We start from the raw sequence: 18,941 nt of genomic DNA, 5'->3' as shown, positions 1-18,941 counted from the left end.
TTTCCCTCCCTTGTACCGAACTCGTACCGAACCGTGATGTCTGAACCGAGGTATGAACCGAACCGTGACTTCTGTGTACCGTTCCACCCCTAATATATATATATATATTATATTTGCCAGCAATACATTATCATCAGCCGGTGTTTACATGAGAATATGATTACATCTGGATCAGTCCTTGTGTATGCTGATTATTTCCCTCCATGTTATATTTGTGTGTTTTTGCTCATATTTCTCGTCCAGATTTTCCTAGTGTGACTCGTCTGTAGTCAAACTTTGTCGTCCCTCATTCTTCCTTGATTCTACATGTGACCCTCTTTTCTGGTGTGTGTAAACAGGAGGTGAACCGAGAGTTGACCAATCAGCAGAGCAGCTCAGCGGAGCTCCAGCAGCCGACGGCAGAGCTCTTCGACTTCAAGATCAAGTTTGCAGAGACCAAAGCGTACGCCAAGGTACCGCTAGAACCCTCAAACACACCGTGATCGGACACTCACAGTGTTTGTGTGTGTGTGTGTGTGTGTGTGTGTGTGTGTGTGTGTGTGTGTTTATTTTGTTAGCTATTTTTACATTTAGTCAATTCAATTCGATTCAGTTCAAATGTGCTTTATTGGCATGACAGTTATTTCAATGTATTGCCAAAGCATTTCCAATCATCATACATGTACATACATGAAATAAATAAGTAGATAAATAAATAATAAAATAAAAAGGTAAGTAGAACATTTAATCAACATTTCAGAATTCTATGAACAGTTTAGAATTCAGTGAGTGTTTGTGTGTGTGAGCATGGGAGTGTGTGTGTGTGTGTGTGTGTGTGTGTGTATGAGTGAATGTGTGTGTGTAAGCGCATTACTGATTAGTCCTCCCTCTTTTTGTGACAGGCATCAGTATATCTAGTAGGATACAGTCTTTTTTTTTTCACCTAATAAATGTTGAAGTTGTGTTTTATTGTTTAATTTTATGAAGTTAGTGCAAAGTATTTCAATAAAACGACTAAATTACATTCAGTCTTAGTCTTGTGTCAAATGTACTTTTTAGTTTTTATTATATTTAGTCAGCCTTGCCCTGTTTTCATTCAGTCAATGTTTAGTCGACTAGAAGCCTGGGCACTTTAGTCTAGTTTTAGTCAATGAAAACTTAGTCATATTTTCGTCATGCTGCATAATGGTTACATTTATAATAGGCTAACGATTATTTTGCTTAAAAATATAATCACAATAATTGTTGTCATTTGAGAAATTCATATGTGCATTTCATCAAAATTATTGCACTTTCATATACAAGTACAAATCTAGAGAATGTCTCATAATAGTCTCAGAGAACTCGTATGCATGGTTTATTTCACCTAATCTAGTTTCCTGATTTTTTTCATATGCTATTTGTCATAAATTAACCCATTCTCTACAAGACTTTTCTCTCAAATGTAAATGTGAAATTTCTCATAATTCCAAATTACATTCATGTTTTTTATTAAAACAACAGCAAAAAAAAAATAAAAAAAATTATTGTCACATTGAACTGCATATGTGCATTTATTATTATGTCGAGATTAATGTTTGGAATTATTACAGGTTTGATCGCCATTTTAGTCACAGAAACTCAGACTGGCTGAATGACACTTTCATATGAGCAGAATATCTCTAATGGAGATCGCTGGACTCCAGCTTACATGCTCATCTGTGTTTTTGATGTGTTTTTGGTGTTGTTTACTTCATCAGTGTAGAGAGAGCATGACGCATGTTGCCAGATTGCAAATATTAAGTAAAACATCATGTAGAAAACGTGTCCTTTTAACAGAAAAGCTGAAATCTGGCAACCGCAGGCATGAAAGCTCGTAGCGGCTGTAATGCAAAAACAAAGAGAGGTGTTAGAAATGCTTTGATTTGTTAACTACATTTCAGTCTCGTCTTTTTTCGTCAGCGATGTCGCATGCTGATATAGTCAGAGTTATCGTTTAATGATGTTGGTGTCGTCTCGTTAACGTCTCGTCTTAGTCATGGAAGAAATGGTCATCAATGAATATTTTTCGTCATGATTTCGTTAACGAAATTAACACGTGTGTGTGTGTGTGTGTGTGTGTGTGTGTGTGTGTGTGTGTGTGTGTGTGTGTGTGTGTGTGTGTGTGTGTAGGCCATCGAGATGGAGCTGCGTAAGATGGAGGTGAATCAGGCGAACCGCCAGGTGTCTCTGCTGACGTCGTTCATGCCGGAGTCGTTCCTGAGGCACGGAGGAGATCACGACTGCATTCTGGTGTTGCTCCTGATTCCCAGACTCATCTGCAAGGTGACGATCCACTCCTTCATGAGCCTCGGAAACAGGCTCTCCATTTACTTTCCAGCTACTTTAACAGTGACATCACTGCTGTCCGGGAGTCATGTGTGGATTCGCAGGAAGATATATGCCATCAGCAGCATTTAAACACTGGTGCTCTTCACGTGTCGCTCACAAATGACCGAATCAACGAAATGAATGTGCTATATTTTAGGTAGGGGATTACTACATTATATTTATGCTGTATTTATAATCCATTTATTCAATTTTTGAGCAAAGGCCTGAAAATTACATTTACAACTTTAACTGTCGTGAATCTTGAACGCTTTAGAGTGACAGGCTGAAGTTTGATCTCTTTTCAAACATGACACTTGGCAGATTATTGCTGACGTGAACAAACGTTTTAAAAAGTGACTTTAAAAAAAGTTACAGAATTTTACGTGTATTGTTATAAAAAATGCACAAAAAAATACTATTTTCAATTTTTATACGAAATTTATATTTTCAAAATCACGTTTGCAATGCAAGTAAATAAAAGACATATATCTAAACAAGTTGTGTTTCACATATGATCTTGATATCTCAAAAAACAATGATCTTTCAGTGAGATGTTGTTCGGCTGCAGTTCAAAACGCTTCCACTAGAGGAAACTCATCTCATTCATTTCCAATGTCCTCGTTTCTGACCGCAAGGAGCTCAAGTGTGACTAAACCTTTTCGAATCATGTCCATGATTTTTTTTTTTGTGGTCACACAGCCAAAACCCTTACCAAGTTTTGTACCATTCCGATGAAGTAAAAAAAATCATTAAAAAAAAAGTGAAATTTTTCAGACCGAAGTGACTGAAGAGCACCAGAGGGTTAAGATCTCATACACTGATACACATGCAGTGTCTTCCTCTACTGTTCGTGTTCCTGAAGCAGTAACTGCTGCATTAGTGGTTGATGTGAGCGAACTGCCTGGTTAATGCATGTCTCTCACTGATGAGTGTGTTGATGTGATGAACTGTGTGTCAGGCGGAGCTGATCAGCAAGCAGGCGCAGGAGAAGTTCGATCTGACCGGTTCTGTGGAGCGCTCTGGACTCCGCGGCGCCGCTGGAGAACAGCTGAGCTTTGCCTCGGGTCTGGTTTACTCTCTGACGCTGCTTCAGGCCACGCTGCATAAATACGAGCTGTACGTGTCCGTCCGCAACACTGCACATCACATAACCAGGGCTGATGGTCAATGTGCCCCTGTAGTCCATCACTCTATCCCTTAAAGCTCATCTTTGATCTCCAAAATTACATATTGAACAAAAAAAATTATTTATTCCTTTAAAATATCTTGAATGTAACTTGACACCCTTGCCTCATTTAGTATGCGCGGTTCTATGAATATGCAAATGAGCCCCTTCTCCACTCTGATTGGCTACAAGGTAGTTTGTGACGTCAGAAACACCAGCGATTTCAAAGCGTGTTTTTGAGACTGTCTTTGGTTCACTGCAGTTTTAAGGAGGAAATACTCAGCAAATGGTGTCGACTTATGAATTTACACATGCTGTGTCTTATTAAAGCATATTAAAAACACCACATAGACACACAAGCAACATTAAAACCTTTGTTTTCACCACAGGGGGACTTTAACATGTTAATGTGGTCATCATTCAACATTAATTTACACTTAAACTCTTAGGCTACAACAGCGGATGCTGCACCTGATTGGTGTTTAGATATATCTACAGTCTGATTACTGAAGGCATTTACACTGCAACAGTGATTACTGGGTTTTAAATCTTATTGTGAAGTGTTACCCGATATCTTCTGCTCTGAAGAAGACCCGTGACCATAAAGGATGCAGTTGCTCATGTGTGTGTGTGTGTTTGTCAGCGCTCTGGGCCAGTGCGGGGTGGAGGTGTACAAGCGCTTGGGCACGCTGTACTCGGAGATGAGCGTTCACGAGCGCTCGCTGGACTTCCTCATCGACCTGCTTCACAAAGACCAGCTCGACGAGACCGTGCAGGTGGAGCCGCTCACCAAAGCCATCAGATTCTACCAGGTGCGCACACACACACATATATTACACATGTGATCAGTGTAGTGTGTGTTTCAGTGCTGAATGTTTGTTCTTGCAGCAACTGTACAGCGTTCACCTGTCCGAACAGCCTGAGGACTGCAGCACACAGCTGGCCGACCACATCAAGGTGCGTCACTGACATCATCACCTGCATCAGCCAATCACTGAGTCAGAACCACCTGCATCATCACCTGCATCAGAATTGCTCTGCTCTAGTTGCTCTAGTGAACATATTTTTATGTATATTATAATTTTAGTTTTTTTTTTTTCAATTTCAAATGCCTATAAAGTTCTTATTCATTTTTATTTCAGCTTTAGTTTTGGCAATTTTGTTACTTCGTCAAACTAAAACTAGCTTATTTTATTTCAAGAAGCAAAATATATTTATCCTGTTCAGAACTTTTTTCAACTTTTTCATCTCATATTCATGTTTTATTCTATTTCAGGTTTATCCTAGTAATAGTTTCAGTTTTAATAACGATAAGACCTCTGCTAAAAGTGAAGGTTTGTGAGTGTGTGTGATCATCTGTGCCTGTAGTTCACCCAGAGCGCGCTGGACTGCGTGGGGTCAGAGGTCGGGCGTCTGCGGGCGTTCCTGCAGGCGGGACAGGAAGGGGCGGGGCTTACGGTGCTCCTGAGGGACCTGGACACTTCCTGCGGGGACATTCGCCAGTTCTGCAAGAAGATCCGGCGGCGAATGCCTGGAACCGACGCCCCTGGGATCCCCGCCGCGCTCAGCTTCCAGCCTCAGGTACGCCAGGGCACAGAAACATCATCGAAAAAACTAAAAAAACGTGTGTAATGGTGTATAAAGACCTTATATAAAGCGTTGTGTGTTTATTAGCTTAGAACGAGGCATTTCTCTCTACACACACCGCGGGTCCGCTTACATCGACATGTTTCTACGGTGGCCCTGAACGGACAAACGCGTTTCGTCACTGTGTTGTTCTTCGTGTAAAGAAGCGAGCTAAAGTCAGCGAATAAAACACTGACACAATGATGAACAAGTGACAATAATATTTGCAATAACATCGTTTTACTGAATAATTAAGTACACATCATTTCTTGATTGATCTTTGTAAAGAAACCTCACTTCCTGTCGGCCACCGTAACGTCTGTTGGGTGTAATTCACAACCTCACCACTAGATGCCGCTAAAATCCACACAGTGCACCTTTAAGAACAGTTGTTTCAAAAGTTTAAAAAGTGAATGTCATTTCATTTCAATAAAAGATGCGATGCTTGATTTGGTTATATTTGCTTATCGCTCGCTTGCGCCCTCTTGTGGACAGAGGAGACAACACAGCACTTTATTCCTGGAACATTACGTATTGCCTTTAGAATTCGAATATTGATTAGAATTTTGCCAATATTTACAAAAGAAATTTTAATTGAGCTTTTCAGCTGTTTTGACAGCCCTACCGCACACCGGTGTCCTCAGAGCGGCGCTCCTCATGGTGAGTGTGTGTTGCAGGTGTGTGAGGCGCTGGCGGACTGCAGGAAGCACCTGACCCGCGTGGTGGCCGTCCTGCAGGAGGTGGCGGCGGCCGGGGCTCAGATGATCGCGCCAATGCCCGAGACCGAGGGACTGGCGGCTCTCACACTCGAGGACGTGACGTTTAAAGCAGTGGAGCAGGTACACGACCCGCATCATCACCGTCTCACGCTCGCCGTTAAAAATGCAATTACATGTTTACAATAAGACTAAATGTGAATGATATCTAAGTTGTTGTTTTTTCCTCACCTTATTGGAATCGGAATTAGAAAGGATAATCGATAAGCAGAATCAGAATCATTAAATTTCCCACGATCCCCAGCCCGAGTAACAGTGTGTGTGTGTGTGACGGCAGGTGTACGGCTCTCACGGGCTCGACGCGTACGAGTGTTTACGCCAGTCCTGCAGCGCCGTCATCGCCACCATGAACAAGATGGCCACCGCCATGCAGGAGGGAGAGTACGACGCAGAGAGACCACAGCGCCCGGTACACACACACACACACTCACTCTTACACACTCACACACTCTCTCACACACTCGCACACACACACACCATCACACTCACACTCTCACTCACTCACTCTCACACACACACACACACACACTCACACACTCTCTCACTCACTCACACTCTCTCACACACTCGCACACACACACACTCACACACTCTCACACTCTCTCACACACTCTCACACTCTCTCACACACTCGCACACACTCGCACGCACACACACTCACTCTCACACAAACACACACACCATCACACACACTCTCACTCACTCACACACACAAGCGCACACACACCATCACACTCTCACACACTCTCATACACACACACACACACACACACACACACACACACACACACACACACTCACCATCACACACATACACCATCACACACACTCACACACACACACACCATCACACTCTCACTCACTCTCACACACTCACACTCTCACTCACTCTCACACACTCTCACACACTCACACTCTCACACACACACACACACACATTCACACACTCTCTCACACACTCTCACACTCTTTCACACACTCGCACACACTCGCACGCACACACACACCATCACACTCTCACACTCTCACACACTCACTCTCACTCACTCTCACACAAACACACACACCATCACACACACTCACACACTCTCACTCACTCACACACACACGCACACACACACCAACACACTCTCACACACTCTCATACACACACACCAACACACACATACACCATCACACACACTCACACACACACACACACACACACACACACACACCATCACACCATCACACTCTCACTCACTCTCACACATTCACACTCTCACTCACTCTCTCACACTCTCACTCTCACTCACACTCACACACACACACGCACACACACACCATCACACTCTCACTCACTCTCACACACTCACACTCACACTCTCACTCACTCTCACACACTCACACACACGCACACTCTCACACACACACACTCTCTCTCTCTCTCACTCACTCACACACACACACACACACACACACACACACACACACGCACTAACCCGACCCCTAAACCTACCCATCTCATCTGGTGTGTGTGTGTGTGTGTGTGTGTGTCAGCCTCCGCCGGTGGAGCTGCGTGCGGCTGCGGTGAGAGCCGAGATGACGGACGCCGAGGGTTTGGGAAATAAACTGGAGGACCGAGAGACCGTCATCAAAGAGCTGAAGAAATCCCTCAAGATCAAGGTCAGGGGTCACTCTGTGTTCGGCTCTCTGTCTTTAATATACGCGAGAAATGTTATAAAATGTTATTCAGACACCTTCAACATTTCTCACACTGATAGTTAGTTACACCAGACACCAGATATCATGTCTGATATTGTTTCACTAGTGTGTGCAGGACACTATAGTTCATTAGTGTGAGAGAGGAGAGCAGAGTAAAGTAAACTGAGACATATTACACCCAAACACTCTTCATACAGTGACTACCTGTGACATTTCAGACCAATAATGATTCAGACACTTTGAGCTGATCATGTTCTGCTGAAGTGTGTTGTCTTTAATTGCTAATGCTCTTTTCACACACAGACTGAACACAATGAAGCATTGCTTGGTGATTGGTTGAGCTAAACTGGTATTATCTAATTGTGTAGTTAAATTTACCAGCTGGGTAAATAACAGAAGGATAACAGAAGGACGGACTAAACCAGTCAAATATCAGCTGAGTTCTGCTCATATTTTATTACCATTCTCTAAACTATAGCGAATAAACTGAGATAATGTGAGGATTGAGGAATGTTGAAGGAGTCTGAATACATGTAGGTTTGACTGTATATAACAGTGTGTGAGTGTGTGTGTGTGTTGTCTGGCTCAGGGCGAGGAGTTGAGCGAGGCCAGTGTTCGTCTGAGTCTGCTGGAGAAGAAGCTGGACACGTCCACCAGAGACGCAGACGAGCGCGTGGAGAAGATCCAGACAAAACTGGACGAGGCGCTCAGTCTCCTGAAGAAGAAGGAGAAGTGCGAGTTCGCCATCGGATATATCACATGATCATCTCACAGCGAATGAGCTGAACCGCATTAATGCATGTCTGCTTCTGCAGGGAGTTTGAGGAGACCATGGACGCGCTACAGGCGGATATCGATCAGCTGGAGTCAGAGAAGGCGGAGCTAAAGCAGAGGATCAGCAGCCAATCACGAGCTGGCGAAGGCGTGCGTGGGCCGCCGGCGTCTGGCATCGCCTCCATCGTCACTGGAACCGTCGCAGGTGCCACACTTTTACACTTTTACAGGTTTACAGGTTTACACTTTTACAGGTTTTTTTGTTGTAGTTTTTACTTTTTACAGTTTTTACTTCTTTTCTTTTTTACAGTTGTTACTTTTTTTTGTCTTTATATTTTTTTGTAGTTTGTACTTTTTTTTAAACAGTTTTTACTTTGTTTTTAAAAATATTTACAGTTTTTAAACTTTGTAAATTCAAATTTTAACAGTTTTTACTTTTTTTACAGTTTGTACCTTTTTTACATTGTTTTAAGTGTTTAATTTTTTTTGCAGTTTTTACTTTTTTTTGTTAGTTTTTACATCAGCTTTATAGACCAAAACCACTTTTTGTAAGCATGTTTGTCTCTGCTGTAAAGCTGGGTATATTAACACAGGGGTTTATGGGATTGAGTCTCTTCTGCTGCCGGCCTCTAGTGGCCAGTGGATGAACTGCAGTTTAATCACTTCAGTGTTGGACTCAAGAGAGAGACGGGAAGGTCACACAGATTCCCATCGCTCTGAGCCACTGAAACCTGCTTTACAAACACTGCGATGTGGAACCGTTGTGTGTTGTGTTGCAGGGGGCGTGTCTTCCGGTGTGGGCGGAGTCTCGGGTGCGGTTCAGGTCGTGGACTCTCCTCTCCTCAAACAGCAGATCGACGTGCAGCGACTCGCAATCAAGCAGCTGAAGAGCGAGAACTACAGGCTGAAGGTCATTATAACCCTCCATTACAGCGCGAACACAGGTGCGGCATGACCTCTGACCTCTGACCTCCGCCCTCAGGCTGAGAAGATGCGTGTGCAGCTGTCGTCGCTGCCGCCGCTGACGGTGCCGAACATGACGGGAGAGGCGGGAGAGGGGGCTTCAGGGTCTCTGTGCCGTCGGACGGATCTGATGCTGGTGAACCTGCTGAAGATGAGCGCCGGACTCAGAGTGGTGGACATCAGCGGCAAGAGCTCAGGTCGTCCGTCACACTAGCTTTTACTGCTTTTACTGTTTTATACTTTATACTTGTACTATTTTTACAGTTTTTATTTTTTTGTACTGTTAAAAAAAAAAAAAAGATTTCATTTTTTGTACAATTGTAGGTTTTTTTTAAACAGTTTTTGCAATTGTAAATTTTGTTACATTTACTTTTTTTTACAGTTTCAATGTTTGCTTTTTTAGTTTTTACTTTTTTTACAGTTTCTATATTTTTTAAATTAAAAACAAATTACTTTTCTTTTTACAGTTTGTACATTTTATGTTTTGTTTACACTTTTTACATTTTTTGATGTTATTTATATTATTACAGTTTAAAATAGCTGTTTTCTATGGAAGTCAAAAGAACAGCATTTATTTGACATAGAATCTTCTGTAACATTATAAATGTCTTTCCTCTTGCTGATCCTCACATTTAAATGAGTCTCTGTGTGTGTGTGTGTGTGTGTGTGTGCAGCGAGTGCGAGCGCTCAGTTGCTGGAACAGACGGCCAGGCTGAATTCTCTCAGTGACGCGCTGGATAAGCTGAAGGTCAGTGTGTTGGTGTGTGTGATGATCACTCACAGGTGTGTGTCAGCGCTTCCCTCATCGTGTGTGTGTGTGTGTGTGTGTGTGTTTCAGGCTGAAGTGTCGCAGCACGTGGTGTCTCAGCGGCCCGGAGCGCGTGTGCCGTCAGACTTCGCCACCTTCCCGTCACCCTCGTTTGTCAAGGTCAGAGCACTCACACACACCACACACATCAGTGTGTGAACCTTCCCATGATCCTCTCTCATTAACCTTCCCATGATCCTCTCTCAGGCGAAAGAGGAGCAGAAGAGCGGCTCGCTGCTGGTGGGGAAGGTGATGATCCCCTGCGCTCGCGGTCAGGAGCAAACACACTCCCTCGTGCTGTCCCAGCATCAGCTGCAGTGTGTGCACCGCCTCCTCATGACATAAACACACACACACACACACACACACACACACACACACACACACACACTCCCTCGTGCTGTCCCAGCATCAGCTGCAGTGTGTGCACCGCCTCCTCATGACATAAACACACACACACACACACTCCCTCGTGCTGTCCCTGCATCAGCTGCAGTGTGTGCACCGCCTCCTCATGACATACACACACACACACACACACACACACTCCCTCGTGCTGTCCCTGCATCAGCTGCAGTGTGTGCACCGCCTCCTCATGACATACACACACACACACACACACACACACTCCCTCGTGCTGTCCCAGCATCAGCTGCAGTGTGTGCACCGCCTCCTCATGACATAAACACACACACACACACACACACACACACTCCCTCGTGCTGTCCCTGCATCAGCTGCAGTGTGTGCACCGCCTCCTCATGACATAAACACACACACACACACACACACACACACACACACACTGCCTCCTCATGACATAAACACAGGCTCAGCCAATCAAACGCTCACGCCGCCTCAGGAACCAATCAGGCTCTCAGACTGACCGAGCCAAAGATCGTCTCCTCCAGAAGCCATTCAGACCAGAGCTGCGTTTCTCCTGTGTTTCTCATTAAGGAAGCCAGAGGAGTACATTAAAAATGTCTCCCATGGAATAAAATTTAAAAAGTAATAGCGACTTTTTATCTCACAAGATAAAATATAGTTTTTTGAGTGGCAGAAAGGCTTCCACATGAATTCCTGTCATCAAACACCCTGAACTTAAAGCTTGCGATATTTTTTTGCATCTATGCTTCGTTTTCCTATTTAGTCTAATGTTTTAGAAACTGGTCTCACATTTCACGTGTGTGTTTGTCATGTTTAGAACGAAGGCTTGCTTGGGTGAAGAGGTTAATGTACTCACACTAGCAAAGCCCACTCCTAATACTGTAGGAAACCAGGAGTCTCTGAGAAGGCAGTGCTAGTTTAGTAACACTCCTGTATCAGCGCTTGGCTAGAGATCCACTCAGAAGTGTGTTCTTCACTATAACATGATCTCTGGTGGATTTACATTTATTCACTTGCTTCAATGTTTTTAATAGTTTATGCATATTTCACATGTTTCTTGATGGAGACGACTGCAATAAAGATGGGAAAATTGTATTTTAGTGTTTGACTCTTTTTCCACACTCGTTATCTCTTCCCGTGGGCTCACCACCTGCAGGAGGGACCGTAAGGGGCCGGTGCTGAGAGGATCGGGCGGCAGTCGAAGGTGGGGGCCTCGACAACCCGATCCCTGGACACGGAAACTAGCTCTAGGGATGTGGAACGTCAGGGGAAGGAGCCTGAGATTGTGCGTGAGGTTGAGAGGTTCCGACTAGAGATAGTCGGGATCACCTCCACACATGGCTTGGGCTCTGGAACCACACTCCTCGAGAGAGGATGGACTCTTCACCACTCTGGAGTTGCCCATGGTGAGAGGCGGCGGGCTGGTGTGGGTTTGCTCATAGCCCCCCAGCTCAGCCTCCATGTGTTGGAGTTCACTGGACAGCTGGACAGACTCTGCAGACCCAAACGTACTGTAAGGGTCTGTTGGGAATGTTTGGCCGAGTCTCCTGTCAGAGAGATCTTCAACTCCCACCTCCGGTGGAGCTTCGACCAGATCCCGAGGGAGTCTGGAGATATTGAGTCCGAGTGGACCATGTTCTCCACCTCCATTGTCGAAGCGGCCACTCGGAGCTGTGGCCGTAAGGTCTCCGGTGCCTGTCGAGGCGGCAATCCCCAAACCCGGTGGTGGACACCAGGAGTAAGGGATGCCGTCAAGCTGAAGGAGGAGTCCTATCGGGCCTGGCTGGCTTGTGGGACTCCTGAGGCAGCTGATGGGTACCGACGGGCCAAGCGGACTGCAGCCCGGGTGGTTGTGGAGGCAAAAACTCGGGCCTGGGAGGAGTTCGGTGAGGCCATGGAGAAGGACTATCGGTCGGCCTCGAAGAGATTCTGGCAAACCGTCCGGCGCCTCAGGAGGGGGAAGCAGTGCCCTACCAACGCTGTTTACAGTAGAGGTGGGCAGGTGTTGACCTCGACTGGGGATATCACCGGACGGTGGAAGGAATACTTCGAGGATCTCCTCAATCCCACCATCACGTTTTCCATTGAGGAAGCAGAGGCTGAGGCCTCAGAAGCGGACTCGTCCATCACCCGGGCTAAAGTCACTGAGGTAGTCAAGGGACCGGGGTGGATGAGATCCGCCCTGAGTACCTCAAGTCTCTGGATGTTGTGGGGCTGTCTTGGCTGACACGCCGCGTGGCGGTCGGGGACAGTGCCTCTGGGCTGGCAGACCGGGGTGGTGGTCCCTCTTTTTAAGAAGGGGGACCGGAGGGTGTTTTAACGTTTAAAGCTTTATTGATCCCCGTGGGGTAATTAATTTAAGCTTACATGGTGCTTCACATAAAAACACTTAACATCTACATATATACACATTTTAACACATAGAACAAGTCAAATTTAAACTGACTGATAAGTTTTTGCCCCAACGTAACAGGTTGCAAAAGATTAAATGCAGATGAAAAATCTACAAACAAAAGCCGGGCAAAAGCTCCGCTGTTTTCCAGATGACGACTAAGAGTATTTATCAAAAACAGTTCTGCATGGTCTACGCCTCTTCCATCGTGATATGCAAACTGCAGCGGATCTAAAAGTGGTCCAGCAACTGTCATTATATACCCCTTCATCTCTTTTTCAAAAATCTTCATAACTAAGGAGGTCAAGGCGATTGTACGGTAGTCGTTCAAAGAATTTGGTTTAGTTTTTTTAGGTATTGGTACAATGATTGAACTTTTCCACAAATCAGGTACCAACCCTTGATCTACGGAGGACTGAAAAAGTAACTGGAGAACTTCACTGAGCTTGTCAGCGCCGTATCTCAGTGTTATACTACATATACCGTCTGGACCTGGGGCCTTAAGAGGTGTGGCCTTCAGCTGTCTTGATATGTTAGATAAATTAATTTTAAAATTATTAGAAATACTCAAGGTCTTTTTAAAAATGGTTATCTCATCAGTGACCGAGGATGTATCCAAACGAGAAAAAAAGTCATTAAACTCTTTAGATAGGATTAAATCATTGTCAGTGTTTCCAATTGGTATATGTTGCTTTGGTACTAATGTACTCACTGCAGCCATACTCTTAATTCCTTTCCAGGCAGCTTTAAGATTACCTTGCATGAACACATCCTCAATCTTATTTTTATAATTATTTTTAGCGATTTTAATTGCTCTTTTAACTTCCCTATTTATCTGTTTTTTTCTCCTCATTGGTTCCCACAAGAAATATTCTCTTCTTCTCGTTCAATATACATTTTAACTCCTTTGTGATCCAAGGTTTATTATTAGGATACAGAGTGATCTTTTTCGTAGGTATAACAGAATCAACACAGAAAGTGATATATTTAGAAATGGTAGCCACCTGATCGTTCAAATCAGAAGATGTATTCAAAAACATATTCCAATCGGTGCAATCTAAACAACCCTTCAAAACTTCAATATTAGAAGGTGTCCATTCTTTCACATATCGTATTTCTTTCTTCACTTGCTTCACAATGGGAATGTATACAGAAGTCAGTAAAATCATATTGTGATCAGCTGAACCAAGAGGAGGTAAAGACAGAGACCGATACGCTCCCGGGATGGGACCATAACATCTGTCCAAGACTTTATCACCGCGAGTAGCGCAGGTAACCTATTGATGGTAGCCTTTTAGATGTTTGTCCATAATACAATTGTTAAAATCCCCTAAAACAAATTTGGGTGCATCTGGGGATAAATTATCAAGTTTATCTAGGGTGTTTTTAAAAGTCTCAAAAGCCACATCAAAGTTGGCGCGTGGGTGAGTATATACCACAATAAAGTTGGTGTGCTCCAACTACAGGGGGTCACACTTCTCAGCCTCCCTGGGAAAGTCTATGCCAGGGTACTGGAGAGGAGAATACGGCCGATAGTAGAACCTCGGATTCAGGAGGAACAGTGTGGTTTTCGCCCCGGCCGTGGAACACTGGATCAGCTCTATACCCTCTACAGGGTGCTGGAGGATTCATGGGAGTTTGCCCAACCAGTCCACATGTGTTTTGTGGATTTGGAGAAGGCATTCGACTGTTTCCCTCACGGCATCTTGTGAAGGGTGCTCCGGGAGTATGGGGTCAGGGGCCCTTTTCTAAGGGCTGTCCGGTCCCTGTACGACCGGAGGAGGAGCTTGGTTCGCATTGCCAGTAGTAAGTCAGACTTGTTCCCAGTGCATGTTGGACTCCGGCAGGGCTGCCCTTTGTCACCGGTTCTGTTCATAATTTTTATGGACAGATTTTCTAGGCGCAGCCAGGGGCCGGAGGGGGTCAGGTTTGGGGACAACACGATTTCGTCTCTGCTCTTTGCGGATGATGTCGTCGTGCTGGCCCCATCAGACCAGGACCTTCAGCATGCACTGGGACGGTTTGAAGCCGAGTGTGAAGCGGCTGGGATGAGAATCAGCACCTCCAAATCCGAGGCCATGGTTCTCAGTCGGAAAAGGGTGGTTTGCCCACTTCAGGTTGGTGGAGAGTTCCTGCCTCAAGTGGAGGAGTTCAAGTATCTTGGGGTCTTGTTCACGAGTGAGGGAAGGATGGAACGGGAGATTGACAGGCGGATCGGTGCAGCTTCTGCAGTAATGCGGTCGATGTACCGGTCTGTCGTGGTGAAGAAAGAGCTGAGCTGCAAGGCGAAGCTCTCGATTTACCGGTCAATCTACGTTCCTACTCTCACCTATGGTCATGAGCTGTGGGTCATGAACGAAAGGACAAGATCCCGGATACAGGCAGCCGAAATGAGCTTTCTCCGCAGGGTGGCTGGACGATCCCTTAGAGATAGGGTGAGAAGCTCGGGCACTCGGGAGGAGCTCAGAGTAGAGCCGCTGCTCCTCCACATCGAGAGGGGTCAGCTGAGGTGGCTCGGGCATCTGTTCCAGATGCCTCCTGGACGCCTTCCCGGGAAGGTGTTCCGGGCATGTCCCACTGGGAGGAGACCACGGGGAAGACCTAGGACACGCTGGAGAGACTGTGTCTCCCGACTGGCCTGGGAACGCCTCGGTGTCCCCCCGGAAGAGCTGGAGGAAGTGTCTATGGAGAGGGAAGTCTGGGCATCTCTGCTTATACTGCTGCCCCCGTGACCCGGCCCCGGATAAGCGGAAGATGATGATGATGATGATGTTATCTCTTTCCCTGCCAGTGTTTTTTGTAAAACGTTTTCCATCCGGCGGCATCATTTCTGATCATTTTCACAAAAGTGTCATGGTGCCCAGAATATTTTGAATATCTGAACATTCAGTATGTTTGAGAGCGCTCATGGCATCATTAAAGACACCTGACTAACCCAGGTCACTCTCTGTTGGTGTTAGTTCGGTCATTTTTACTGACTTCATTCATCAAAATGAACAAATCTTGAAGAAAAAAAAAATTGGCTTTAAATATTACACTTTTAACAGGCAAATTCCCCGAGCACATCCACCTACGCAATCTTGATCATATTCTGAATTAAGAAATGATTATAATGCAGTAAAAAATAATTGACAGGGAGCACAAAAAATTACTTAACCTTCCGAGACTTTCGTTCAGTTGTCACGTGACAGAAGCAATGAATGAATCGTTCACGAATGACCCATCACTACCATCTATGATCACTACAAACTGAACCGAACAGAACCATCAGAACACGGACATTATCCGATATCTGTACAAGCTCTAAATGCCACATAACATAAATGCTAATTATTATTTATTTATTTGCACTGTTTACATTTACATTCTGTACAATTTGTTAACATTAGTTTATATTTATGTTTTTTGGGATGTGTGTGTGCACTTTTCGGATGAGCGATTAAGGGTCTGTTTACACACGACACCGTTTTCAACTAAAAACGTAAAACGCTTTTTATGCGTTTTGGCTGTTTTTTGTTTTGTTTTGTTTTTACATGACGACAGCATTTTAAGTGCCTGAAAACGCGAACTTTTGAAAACGGGTTTCAAAGTGCAAGTTTTTGAAAACGGTCTACGTGTAAACAACAAAAACTCAAATCTCTGAAGACGATGACGTCATGCACATGCGTATTACGTGTTCAGTCTGTAGTGTTTCATCGCCATCTACTGGCCTGGCAGCAGAACACAGCGGTTTTAGTCTTTTACGTGGAGCCGTGTGAATGGGGATCGTTTTGACAGTGGTGTCTGTATGCTGGAAAACTCACAGGAAAAACCTCTCAAGCATATCATCGATATAGAGGACTATTATTAGAATATTAGAAATCTAATATTCAAGCTGTTTTCTCATTTTTCTACTCTTATTAAATAAAATAAAAACGACTGAACGATTTTTTAAAACTGGATATTTGCAGTCTTAATTCAGGACAAAAAAAAACAGGTGTTTGAAAATACATGTCTATAAAATTCAGCCATAAAAAAAATGTATTAGTTAAATTTCAAATGTTCAATGTTAGTTTAAAGAAATCAAATTCAGAACTATTTAAAATTCCACATAATATTCAGTTTTGTTAGATGACACTTTTCAATAATTCAAATGTACACAATTCAATTAAAATCATTTTGTCATATTATAAGCTCCAGGTGTGCACACAGAATACAGCGCGTCGTCACTCTTATTCAGATCTATCATATGTCTGCTCTTCTCTTTCTGCAGACGTTTACTTTTTTTTTTTTACGTTTTATGATCAAGCGCAAGCCAACTCATGTCCGCCATTTAGATCAGCGCGTTACAATTCGCATCTACCACAAACGCATCAGTCAGATCGTCCCTACCGAACATTTTCGTCTAGTTTTTATTCGTTGACTAAAATGTCAATAGATTTTCGTCATAGTTTTTGTCATTCAAAATTGGGTTTTATTTAGTTATTGTCTCGTTTTCGTCTGTGAAAAAAATGTTGTTGACGAACATTGAAGAAAATTATTCGTCAATGAAATGAACACTGACGTAACCGAAACGTTTTAAAGGGGTCATCAGATGCCCATTTTCCACAAGTTGGTATTATTCTTTAGGGTCTTCATGTAAAGTTTGTAACATACTTTCATTAAAATTCCCCAATGGTTGTGTAAAACAACACGCTTTTACCTCCTCAAACACAGCTCTGCTCACAGCGACCCGTTTCAGTGCGTCTCTTTAAATGCTAATGAGCAACTTCTATGCAAACACCTTATAAAAGTGAACCAGAGCCCGTCTACGGAGAGCCTGGTCACTCCCTATTAAGTCCAATTGTACCGAATGTTGGTTGTAGTTCCACCAGAGTTCCACTGGGGGCGATCGCCCATGAGTGCAGAATGAATGGGAGTCTAGATGGCTAAATTTGTCTCTTTCACCCGATTGCCGTTGAGAAATCTCAGATTTGATTGTAGGTTTTGCAAGTTCAACATGGGTTATAGGTCGACAGTTGAATGAACGAGTACTTATGTCCTTTCGATTTCTTGCAGGTTGAGTTGTTGTTGCCCATAACACGCTAGCATTCTGCTAATGAACGCTGATTGGTCAGTGAAGGACTGATTACGACCAGAGATACTGCTTGATGGTCTTTTAAAACAACAAAACAAAAACTCTTCCAGCATGTGTATTTACCTGTGTCAGCTGTGTTGTGTGTTTACCTGTGTCGGTTGTGTTGTGTGTTTACCTGTGTCGGTTGTGTTGTGTGTTTACCTGTGTCAGCTGTGTTGTGTGTTTACCTGTGTCAGCTGTTGTGTATTTGCCTGTGTCAGCTGTGTTGTGTGTTTACCCGTGTCGGCTGTGTTGTGTGTTTACCTGTGTCAGCTGTGTTGTGTGTTTGTCTGTGTCAGCTGTGTTGTGTGTTTGCCTGTGTCAGCTGTGTTGTGTGTTTGCCTGTGTCAGCTGTGTTGTGTTTGCCTGTGTCAGCTGTGTTGTGTGTTTGCCTGTGTCGGCTGTGTTGTGTTTGCCTGTGTCAGCTGTGTTGTGTGTTTACCTGTGTCAGCTGTGTTGTGTTTCCCTGTGTCAGCTGTGTTGTGTGTTTGCCTGTGTCAGCTGTGTTGTGTTTGCCTGTGTCAGCTGTGTTGTGTGTTTGCCTGTGTCAGCTGTGTTGTGTTTGCCTGTGTCAGCTGTGTTGTGTGTTTGCCTGTGTCAGCTGTGTTGTGTTTGCCTGTGTCAGCTGTGTTGTGTGTTTGTCTGTGTCAGCTGTGTTGTGTTTCCCTGTGTCAGCTGTGTTGTGTGTTTGCCTGTGTCAGCTGTGTTGTGTGTTTCCCTGTGTCAGCTATGTTGTGTGTTTACCTGTGTCAGCTGTGTTGTGTGTTTACCTGTGTCAGCTGTGTTGTGTTTCCCTGTGTCAGCTGTGTTGTGTGTTTGCCTGTGTCAGCTGTGTTGTGTGTTTGCCTGTGTCAGCTGTGTTGTGTTTGCCTGTGTCAGCTGTGTTGTGTGTTTGCCTGTGTCAGCTGTGTTGTGTTTGCCTG

The 18,941-nt window shown here is 44.3% G+C and overlaps 1 protein-coding gene across 1 annotated transcript in view; it reads left to right on the top strand.

Annotated features, from left to right (window-relative positions):
• LOC308706007 (dynactin subunit 1-like) overlaps positions 1–11,626 on the top strand; it is a gene marked incomplete at its 5' end in the record, with an annotated part of 12,652 nt that extends 1,026 nt beyond the window's left edge. The window contains 16 exons of the mRNA XM_081391378.1: positions 339–452; positions 2,131–2,283; positions 3,287–3,444; positions 4,137–4,305; positions 4,382–4,450; positions 4,862–5,074; positions 5,797–5,958; positions 6,173–6,304; positions 7,435–7,560; positions 8,189–8,331; positions 8,415–8,578; positions 9,153–9,283; positions 9,356–9,533; positions 10,011–10,084; positions 10,175–10,264; positions 10,352–11,626. Coding sequence (XP_081247504.1) covers positions 339–452; positions 2,131–2,283; positions 3,287–3,444; positions 4,137–4,305; positions 4,382–4,450; positions 4,862–5,074; positions 5,797–5,958; positions 6,173–6,304; positions 7,435–7,560; positions 8,189–8,331; positions 8,415–8,578; positions 9,153–9,283; positions 9,356–9,533; positions 10,011–10,084; positions 10,175–10,264; positions 10,352–10,489 — 2,214 coding nt within the window. The 3' untranslated portion in view covers positions 10,490–11,626. The remainder of the gene's footprint in view (positions 1–338; positions 453–2,130; positions 2,284–3,286; positions 3,445–4,136; positions 4,306–4,381; positions 4,451–4,861; positions 5,075–5,796; positions 5,959–6,172; positions 6,305–7,434; positions 7,561–8,188; positions 8,332–8,414; positions 8,579–9,152; positions 9,284–9,355; positions 9,534–10,010; positions 10,085–10,174; positions 10,265–10,351) is intronic.
• Positions 11,627–18,941: the final 7,315 nt, after the last annotated feature.

Source organism: Scardinius erythrophthalmus (assembly GCF_964197995.2).
Source record: "Scardinius erythrophthalmus genome assembly, chromosome: 2".
NCBI classification, from domain to species: domain Eukaryota; kingdom Metazoa; phylum Chordata; class Actinopteri; order Cypriniformes; family Leuciscidae; genus Scardinius; species Scardinius erythrophthalmus.
This window is presented reverse-complemented; position numbering and strand designations above follow the sequence as displayed.